At 32.3% G+C, this 11,456-nt stretch overlaps 1 protein-coding gene across 1 annotated transcript; it reads left to right on the top strand.

Annotated features, from left to right (window-relative positions):
* Positions 1 to 591: 591 nt before the first annotated feature.
* Positions 592 to 8,009, top strand: LOC132734468 (glycoprotein 3-alpha-L-fucosyltransferase A-like). The gene is made up of 2 exons (XM_060721212.1): positions 592 to 2,437; positions 5,133 to 8,009. Exons 1-2 carry the CDS (start codon positions 1,440 to 1,442, stop codon positions 5,494 to 5,496), a joined length of 1,362 nt encoding a protein of 453 aa, XP_060577195.1. The 5' UTR covers positions 592 to 1,439; the 3' UTR covers positions 5,497 to 8,009.
* Positions 8,010 to 11,456: the final 3,447 nt, after the last annotated feature.

The following is an 11,456-nucleotide window of genomic DNA, read 5'->3' as shown; positions in this document are numbered from 1 at the left end:
TATTATTATTATTATTATTATTATTATTATTATTATTATTATTATTATGTAATAAAACGTTGTCTAATTTTCAGACGATGGAAATAGTCATGTCGTTGTTGATAATATCGTCACTGTTTTCCTGTACATGCGAAGTTGTTTTTAAATAGTTTCGTTAACATTATATAAACCCGACGAAGATATTTTCGTATGTATTTATATATAATATATATGGAAAATAATAACACCGGCGGGGTGTACTCTGGCTTTCCATACTTTCTTATTACAAAAACGTGTTAGGAGACTTTGATGCTTTGCATCAAAATTAGTCTTGTATTTAAATATGGCGTAAAAATATTAATAGATTTACGGGTACAAAGTCTTAGGGATGTATGAATATGGACCACTCAGTTGCTAAAATAAGCCTAAACAAATCCTTTAACGTTATTAGCTTGACACAAAGGTCAATAAAGATATTATTATAAATAACATAAACAATAGCTTGTTGATAGGCATATTAATTATCAAATGAATAGCTATAATCGATTTTACTATTTAATTTTACTTGTAAATTATTACTGACAGATGTTTATGTGTGCAACATATTGTAAAGAAACCTTTGTTAATATAAATGCCTTGGTATAAAGCTAAATATATAATATATAGACAGGCGGATAAATGAAGAAATAAGTAAACTTGTTAAGTAGAAACTCCTCATTTAAAAAGATGAAACCGTGTAAATTATGAAAAGGTGGACCTTACAAACGTATTGGAAAATACTATTGTGTGCTAATTCTAGTCGGTTGGAAAAGTGATAAGAAAAAATACTAGACAAATAACTTGATAGTAAATCTACCATACATACTCAAATGTGTTTTAGTCTGTATTTATGATAACATTGCTTCTTAATTTGTGGTCGATTGATACGAGCATTAAAGGAAGCTTGCTTAAATTAAAATTATTATGACATTTTAAGATACATAGACCTTTTATTTAAATTTACAGAAAGATCTAAGAAACTTTACAAGCACTTTTCAATATAAACGAGTAGACTAACGAGTTTCATAGGATTTGAAAAGTGCATAATTAGAAATACGAATAGGCAGATAGACTGGTCCAGAAAAAAAATCAGAAATTAGTACGATGCTATATTTCATGTAGATCTAAAACTATAATCAATGCAGTATTTAGTAGTAACTTTCGAAATAAAAAAGTTAGTGTCGACAAATACTTTGCGCATGACGTCGTAGGAAGCCTGTCACGTATTAGCATCCTTTACCGAGGAAAAGCTCTCAAAATACGAAGAACTTTATAAAGTCAACGCCGGTTGCTGAATTCTGCGAAAGTACATGTATTACTTGCAGTCAGAATATTCACCTTCAAGGACGACGAAAACAAAAATAAAAAGGATAAGAATTAATTTTTAGCTTTCTTGACTTTAACTTTAGGCTAGTTTAATTATGCGTTTTTATCTAAAAAGAACAGTTTCATGGGTCGTATTGATTCTCTCAATTTTAGTTACGATTGATTGGGTTTTATTGAACAGCTCAAGTCCTTCTTTTACCGATAAGAGACAGTTATCTTTACGAAAACGAAAAAAACCTGATGTATTTAATTCTACAAAAATAGTAGATCTACATACCACACGAAATAAATCTGATTACATAGGAAATTTACAAGTTATATCACGAGGAAATCTGCACGAGACTTCCCAAGGAATTTCAAATCTTATCTGGCCGAATAGGTTTTCTTATGATAATGACAGAATTGTCAATCAGTTGAAATTCAAACTTAACAATCAAAGTAGAACAGACGGAAAACAACCAAAAAATATTCCGATGAAGATGATATTTATAGATTCTGGATTTAGCGATAAACCATCCGGACGAACCATGTTTCTAGAAGATAAATGTAACGTGGACACTTGCGAGATTACGCGAGTTCGAAAATATTCTAAAACTGCAGATGCCATATTTTTTCAGTCATCTATGAGAGCTGATTCTTACCAGAAATCTCCTCAACAGATTTGGATCATTTTTATGCTTGAGTCCCCATACAATACTTTTGCTTTAAAACCAGACTCGGCCCCTAGCTTGTTTAACTGGACTGCAACCTATCGACATGACTCTGATATAGTCGCTCCATACGAGAAATTCGTTCGATATGACGATAACATCAAATTTCTTCCGCAAAATAAAAGCTACGCTCAGAATAAAAGTAAAAAAGTAGCTTGGTTTGTATCAAATTGTGGGGCAAGAAATCAACGACGAGAATATGCCCGTGAACTATCGAAATATATTCGAGTGGATATATATGGACAATGTGGAACCTTGAAATGTCCAAGAAAAGATCAAAAGTGTTTTGAAATGCTTAATACAGACTATAAATTCTACCTGGCATTTGAGAACTCTAACTGTCGAGACTACATCACTGAAAAATTCTTTGTGACTGGGCTTCAGTAAGTAACTTATTCTATATTTAGAAACCGTTGTTTTACTGGCTTATAACAAATAAGTTACGTATATGTTAGTGTTTATTAAGTGAGATTTTAACAATTAAGAACCCCACAAGAAGCGACCGGTCTGACGAAAACGTTTAGGGTTGACTTCATTTTATCCATATTGGATTATTAACAAAATGATCCCGTCACAAACAGCAAATAGTAAAAAAAAAACGTTCACCTAGTTCTCGTCTAGAATTTTACCAATGTCACGCCGGCTAAAACATTCAGTTTACACATGCGCACTTTGTTCTGACCTCTTTATTATTAAGTGCTCCACACTTAATAATAAGTGACACAATTTGCCTGTTCATACGATTAAGAAAGGCATTTATCTGAACATCGTTGAACAATTAATGTATATCCAGTGATAATTGATATGTTTTAGAATTCCCGGATCCATCGATAATATAATTGTTAGTTGTTTTGCTTAGCTCCACTGGATTTGTCCCTTATTCGATCCTCAGGCGATTAACAATATTAATCAAATGAACATTTGTCTCCCACCCGTAATTCAGAAATCGTATAGTCTGTTACTTATAGCAGAAAAATGTGACTACCGGTTTGTAGCTATCAAGGTGGTAACGAGGATCGGCAAAGTTTCCGCTAAACAGTTACCCGAGAGCATGTTATTCCTGTCTGTGACAACAGCCGGTGTATGATACTTTTTTTGCGTATCACAGGTTAAAATATTTCTTGGGGAAAATACGAAAACTTATATTTTCATTTTTACTTTTTTCTTATCTTAGCGTATGAATTCCATGTATAACCATTACCGAACGGCGAATGGAAGCCATCCTATGTACGCAAAACGAATTTTCTAGCACCGGTGTAAACAATGGAAAACCCTGCAAGTGTTGCAGTTTGAATCAGAATATCCGTGACCTTTGGGCGGTATCGAGGCTCATTCGGAACTGCCTCGGCTATTATCTATAATAACCTTATCCGAAGACTGACGGAAAGGGCCGAGTAGTTGCGATTGATCGAGGCGTAATATTTCCAAATTTGGATGGCCGTCACATTGAATCATGTGCATGGCTTTGTACAGGATGTCACTTTTTTGAGGATCTCGGCTAAAAATATGCAATATGCAAATGGTTAACACTGAATAGTGTCAGAGCCTTGAACTTTGTATAACAATGGTATGTGCAAGGCTTGTGAAACTTTTAGGGACATGTCCATGGCAAAAGAATCCCTACAAGTGATTTTAAGACCATACAGTCAATAACTTTAGAAGGAATAGAAACTTGTCTGCGACATTGAGCATATATTGCCCCACCTCAGTGGTAATCTAGCTTTCTATAATAAGCAGAACATTAAACATGTATACTAGACTGTGATACATAAATATTTTTGTCAGTATGAAGTTGACTACTACTGTAATATAATTACTGTGTATGACCCACCTAATGCATTACCTCCACTTTGAAAGGTACTCAAATAGGCTAGAACTACTGTCAACTGCATTGAAATTGAGGGGCGCGGGTTCAAGCCCAAGAAGAGGCAATTTTTTTCTTTCTTTTTTTTCTTTAAACATTATTTGTGTCTCTCAGATCACTCTTGATAAGAAAAAAGTGTTTTATTTTAATTATAAAATTATTATTGGTATTATTGGCTAAATTGTGCCAAATTTATTATCAAATATGGAACCTGATATTTTCAAAGTCTAATAAAATAAAAATTAGACGGTAAAAATATTTTATATTTGACAAGCGAATCCAATATACTTTTAAAAAAAATTATGCAAACTTTGAAAACAGCTCCTGATTTGAGTAAATTTTAGGGATATTTTGAATAAGGCCCTCCAAGTAGAAAAATGATCAAACAACTACTTAAAATGGGTGGGGTATGGTAACATTTATATACATACATTGTATTTCAAATATTTTGAGTAGAAACAATAATTTTGCTGGGTCATTTGTCAGCTGAATGCTATTATTTGTTTCTCAAATATTTTCTATAGGAAAACATTATTTCATAATGATTATATAATAGAATAATTAGAGTTTCTCATTTCTGAAAAAGAGCCCTTCTAATAGCCGAGTTTTACTTTAGAAAAATCTCAATAACTCGTAAACCATATGGTAAACTTTGTTTAAATTTTGCATTCTTGTGTCTTTTAAGGTATATAACTGACCTATGTTGTCAATTTTATAGTTCCTTATAGTGCCCATTTGGGGCTCATACCTTAAATTGAAAGGTTGTGATTACTCTTATTTCGATATCTTTTTCGAATTCAATAAACCGAAAAACTATAAGCTAACAAATTTTTTATATAAGCAACACGAAATGAACAGCCTTTCTTAACATATCACATATGCACGAAGTTGCCCTGTACTACATTTGAGTTCCGTTATATTTTCTTTTTATCCATCAGAATTCAGCTACTTTTAGTTAGAGAATTAAAGTTGCTCCGATGCTTTATAAATGTTGCACAGTGGAAACTTCAGGAGTTTTTATATCTCTATTGTTTGTACGTAATAAAATTTTATTTGGACAAGCAACATGTCGATTACTTACTTTTGCTTCTAATAAGTAAAACATTTTTGAAAGGTCATTCATTAAGTAACCTTAAATATATTTCAAAAACATACGAATAACATATACCTTACGCTTCTAAGTATATCTTTCACAAGTTGTTATTGCTTTCCAGGCATGACGTCATTCCAATCGTAATGGGAGCTGCCCCTGAAGACTATGCTCGAGCGGCCCCTCCTCATTCTTTTATTCATGTCGACGATTTCGAATCCCCAGAACAACTTGCTCAATACCTACATAAATTAGACCAAAATGATGATCTCTACAATGAATATTTCCGTTGGAAAGGCACGGGATCATTTGTCAATACATTCTTCTGGTGCCGTGTTTGTGCCATGTTGCACGATACTTCACGAGAATCCCATAGCTACCGTGACTTAGAGAAATGGTGGCGAGGAGACGGTGTTTGTATAGGAAAAGACAATTGGAGAATACGAAAACGGACTTCAAAATATATTTCAAGCGATTATCTGGCATAGATGTACACCTTATCAAGCTGTTAGTTTACAGGTCCGTGGGAACGGGTGGTTACTACATTTAATCATTAAATTGCTGACTATGGTAATCCAAAGTATTTGTAACACGCTTAAAATAGTAGTGTGCACCATTTTGTTAACCTCAAAATTAGACACAATTTGCATATTTAGATATTTATAAACTCTGGAGTGTTAAGTAATGAATAAACAGATATAAAAAAAAACAACTATTAAACTCTTAACATCAATCAAATTTATTACGTATAAGGACTGAACGTTAAATGAAAATTATCGCATGGTTTGCAGGTTTTTCTTTGCTCTCACTAACCAATTATATTCAGTACACTTTCAAACTGTATGTATAGGATATCGACCGAGTACGAGGTCTTTCTGTTTAGGAAAGACCTGGTCACGATTTTCATTTGACACCGAGAGGTCTTTCCTAAACAGAAAGATCGATGTACGAGGCCGATATCCAACTTACAAACCGTAAACCTATATTGGCTTGAGCAATGGCTGATCCGAAACATTTCATGCAATGCAATATTTTTAACACAACACATATACAGGTTAGCTTTCATCAACGTTCTATATACTTTACTTTTCCCTAAAAAAGCTAAATGTGCAATTTGTCAATAATAAAGTGAAAAGGTCTGTAATGGAAGGTATGTTTAAGAATGAATAATTATGTTGATAGTATTTTGTATCAGATAATGCAGATTCTAGGACATTTGTCCCCGGACAGTTGCGCCCCCCCCCCCCGGGACGTTTGCCTCTTTATTTGCTGTTGTCACTTGTAAGAGGTCTTTGTCAGAGAGTAACTTTATTAACATTTTAAAATCGTAATAAGTATGCTGTGATTACTGCTACATAGTTTCGTAGATATGAACTTGAAGCGTCCATCTTAATGACAGAAGAACCACTTAGATATCTATTACTTTAAAAAAAAATGACGCATTTAATAAATGTTAAATGTGTCCTAACTTTGATATGCTATCCATTATTTTTTTTATTCAAAGATTTAATATAGGGATGCTGGAATAATTGCTTAGTGCATTCAATAAACATTAATTTGTTTAAAAAATGTATCCCGATTTTGTAAGACAGGAACATTATGACAATCATTTACATTTTATTACAATTTTATTTCATGTTTTCTTTGTCTGCCTATTTTGTTTTGTTTGCAGGCCTATTTTTTCACGTGTATTTCATGACCAGGGGTCGGTATCTCGAAGCTAGCATAACGACTGTTAAGGTTTTCGCTGCTCTCTCGAAGCTTTTATTATGAACGAATAATCGTTAATATGCCCAATTTTTAACGGATGCCTAGAGGGTGTCGTAAAGCTCTTGTTGCTATCACTTTGGCACAAAAGAAAAAATGCTGCGATTTTAAAATAGACAGAAAATGATAATTATATCCACTTATTGATAAAAAAAAAAGATACACCTACATAAATATGATACTTATTTCTTTTTCTCACACATCAAACATATGTAAGAGCTCTTTAAGTTTACATAAAGAACTATATTTGAATGCGGATGAAAAAAAAAATCATATCATAACTCATAACATCGAAAGGAATAAACTTCGTAATGTGTAATTTTGCACAAGAAAATATAAATAAATACCTGCATGTACATAATGTTAAAAATGTAACAAATTCGGATTTTTTTACAGAATTATATTTGAAAAGTAAACTGTGACGTAATGATTTAATGACATCATGAAGAAAAACTTATTACGTTACGGCAACAAATAGGCATGAAATATTATAATAATAATAATAATAATAATAATAATAATAATAATAAACTCTTTATTTCATGAAGGTAACATATTAAGAAATACATATCTTATTTACAATATGGCCTTCAATTAAACAAGATAATGAAATTCACAAATATGTACACACATATCAAAAACATAAACAACAACCATTCAAATTGACAGACACATGCATACATCAGATTCATTTAAATTGTATATCAAGTAAATATTTTTCATATTTCTTTTAAAAGCATATAGAGACGAAGACTCTTTAATATATAAAGGTAAATTATTCCATACTTGCATTGCATTATTTCTAAAAGTTCTTTTAACATATTTTGTATTAGATCTTACATGTATTATGTTTCTCTAAGTGTATACGTTTTTTCGAGAACACTATGATATCTGAAATGTAGGAAGGAGTCAACCCTTGTATAGATTTAAATACTAATAATGCTGTATGATACGTGCATCTATTTTCAAAAGTTAACCAGTTTAATTTAAGGGAAAGCTGTAAAGAAGGCGTTTTAACTCGTTTACACAATATTATTTTTGCTGCGCGTTTCTGCAGTTTATTCACTTTTTCAAATTCAGTTTTATTACAAGTACTCCATATAATACAACAATAATCAAAACAAGGTAAAATATAAGCATTGTAAAACATTTCTTTCATTTCAGCGGATAAAAAGTACGATATACGCTTTAAGAGAGCAATTTGTTTTTGTAATTTAGTACAGACGTGCTTTATTTGAACATTCCATTTTAAGTTTTCATCTAATAATTTCTGTGATTTCGTTTGACTTAGGCATGTACCTTCTATATTTATATCTAAAGAAGGTTTGGATTTTAATTTATTTTCTAACCTAATTACCATACAAATGGTCTTTTTCAGATTTATTGCCATGTTGTTTAGTTTACATCCTTTGCTTATATTATTCAACATCACTTGCAGGGTTCTCTGAATCACGACATTTTTCTTATTTGATGCATGCATAGTAGTATCGTCAGCATACATGTCTATGTTAGAGTGTGTTGTACGAAATGTCATCTCATTAACGTAGAAAATGAAGAGTAAAGGGCCTAATATAGACCCTTGAGGGACCCCTGATTTCACTGTTCTACTATTTGAATGACTATTACCATATTTGATAAACTGTGTTCTATTTTCAAGATATGATTTGAAGAGTTTAATTGAGGTGTATGAAAATTTGTACAATTTCAACTTATGCAACAAGATGTTGTGATCTACCAAATCAAATGCCTTCTTTAGGTCTAAAAATACCGTGCCTATCAAACAACCCTCATCTAAATCATTAAGGAAGGATTCTATGAGTCGTTTTAGAGCTGTTTGACAAGAATGGTTTTTTCTGAAACCCGACTGACTTTCATGAATGATATTAGTTTCGTATATATAACTGTGTAATTGTGATGCAATATGCTTTTCAAAATTTTTGATATGGTTGGCAAAATTGAAATAGGTCTATAATTATTTGGATCTTCTTTTGGACCATTTTTGTAAATTGGAAGTACATATGCTTCTTTAAGTTTATCAGGAAAAATGCCATTTTTAATGGAATTATTTATTATAGAAGCTATAGCTATGCTTAAATAGTCACCACAGGCTTTAAGAATACGCGGCCCAATTCCATCATTTCCTGTTGACTTGTTTACATTCAATTTATCAATAAGTAGTTTTACTTGGAATGGGCTGATTTCATCAATACTAAAAGTATGCCCTTGAAGTTTTTTGTTCAGTTGTTCTTCAAGTGATTTGAAATTTTCTGTTTTGAATTTGGATTTGTTTAGGAAATCAGAAATATTGATAAAATGATCATTGATTGCATTCAAAATATCATTTCCCCCAGTTATTATATTACCATCTATTGTTATGGAATTAGGCAATCTTATATTCCCGTTAGTATCATTATCGTTAGTAATATTTTTAATATTTTTCCAAAGCGTTGTCGGGCGGCGTGTAGACATTTTGTTTGTTTAACATTTTAGATTGAAATATATTTCTCTTGCGAACACTAGCTGTTATATTTTTACTTGTTATATTTTAATTTGTAATACAAAATCCTTTGTTTATCCTATGTTTTAGACAAAATGAAAATTTATCCATAAATTAACAGCAGCCGTGTATATTATTAGTTATAAAGATCGTTGACAGGTTATATGGCCCTATATAAACGGCTGTTTGTAAATATAACCCGAGCCGCTAGGCGAAAACTTGATATTAATTCCAAAAAAGTGCGTTCAACCACAGGAACTTGAAATTCTATCAATATTAATGATAATATCCAAAATATACCCCCTATACAGTATAAGTTTATTTATACTGTATAGGGGGAATATTTTGGATATTATCATTAACAGATAAATATTGATAGAATTTCAAGTTCCTGTGGTTCAACGGACTACTCCTTTTCTCTTGTTTACATTCGTTACGTTCGAAAGAATATACGTCATGTATTTATGTGACGTCATGTTGTGGTGAAGGGGTACCCTAAAGAGAATCTTATTTCGACGTTTCATTTGAAGTTTAAAATCGTCTAAGCTCGACAGGGGAAGGGTAATAAAATTATTATTTTGGTTTTGGAGTGATATATGTGGATATATTACCTACCAAGATAAAATATCACCCGAGCCTAACGGGTGATATAAAATCTTGACCGGTAATATATCCACATATATCACTCCAAAACCAAAATAACATATAATATAAACGTAGTGAGTATCCAATCAAAGTCGACGTTACAAACGTGCGGTATTATAATATTAGTTATAAAGACTCTAGAAAAGCACGCCAAATGGCGCGTTGTCGTGCGGCGCGTTGTCGCGATATCCCCCTGACGCTTGGCTTATAAGCCAATCCTTCGATTTGGACCGAGCGACAATGTGACATCGCGGCAACACGCCGCACAACAACGCGCCGTTTGACGTGCATCGTTAAGACAAAAGTCCGACAACACGCCGTTTGGCACTTTGTCTTGTTGTCGCTAGTGCCAACACGACCCACAAAAGCGTTCCAAATCAGCCACCATAGCAGTTTGTCTTGGTCAGCCATTTTTCCTGCTTTAACACACTGTTCGCGGTATTCAAATGATAACATAACTCAATCGTTAATAACTAATGGGTTAGCAACGAACGATTGCTTAAATATCGCTTTCGAGATACCCGCGCTAGGCTTGGAGAGTCATCTTTCTCCAATCGTGAAGTTACTTTTACACAATCTTCTTTCAATGATAATTGTCACACGGACTGTTTTATTCAGTACCGTTATAATGAGTGTTTTTGTACATGTACTAGATGTGACGCATGTCAATCGATAAACACATATAGTAAATTCAGTTCTTTTTGTGAACTAAGCTATTCATCGCTGCCTACTGTCCTAGGATGATAATATGGTCTTAACGGTACATGGGAAAGTCCAAAAACGGGGTTATCTGGATTATTATGCGATATCGTAAAAGTAATCACTCACAAATACTATATAGCATTATTCTTACGGTATCGTTTGTGTATTACCGTTATGGCTCTGTCGGTAGATCGAAGTTATTGTATCTTTTAATGGTATTTACTCATAGGTTCGAACCCCACGTAGTGCCATTTTAAAACCACAGTTTTTTGTTCTTGCTCTGTTTTTTATCCTTATTAGTTATTTATTTTTCGTTTTCCATTTTGTTTTCTTCTTATAATATATATTTTATAGTATATATTCATTATTTTTATTTCTATTCTATTTGATCGCATTGTAATAAAATATTCGATCTCATATTCATGTATGTATATAAAAAGTGTTGATAATAACTTAATAAACGATACGCATGTCAGTGCTGAGTAAAATTTCAGGTCTTAAAATATATAAAAGAATGTTTTAATGAAAAAATAACTGGTTTCCTGCTGTCATTTTTTGTATTTATTTAAAAATTGACCAACTTACAGAAATGTCAACGTGCACATACAGTCTAGAAAGTGTCAACGTACACACTCCCAATTTAGTTTGATAGTGGTCTGCAACTTCGAAATAGGTGGCTTTTTCCAACAAAAATTTGGCTTTCAATTTAGATTGCCCTCTGAAACTGTATATAATTACTATTATTTTTACAAAGGAAATAGTTTGGAGTGCATTCATTTCATCGCAAATAAGCTTAAACAACCTTTAACTTTTTTATGTTATTTATTTGTACTTTTG

Source organism: Ruditapes philippinarum, unplaced genomic scaffold (genome assembly GCF_026571515.1).
Source record: "Ruditapes philippinarum isolate M1 unplaced genomic scaffold, ASM2657151v2 ctg9371_1_1_1_1, whole genome shotgun sequence".
Taxonomy (NCBI): domain Eukaryota; kingdom Metazoa; phylum Mollusca; class Bivalvia; order Venerida; family Veneridae; genus Ruditapes; species Ruditapes philippinarum.
This window is presented reverse-complemented; position numbering and strand designations above follow the sequence as displayed.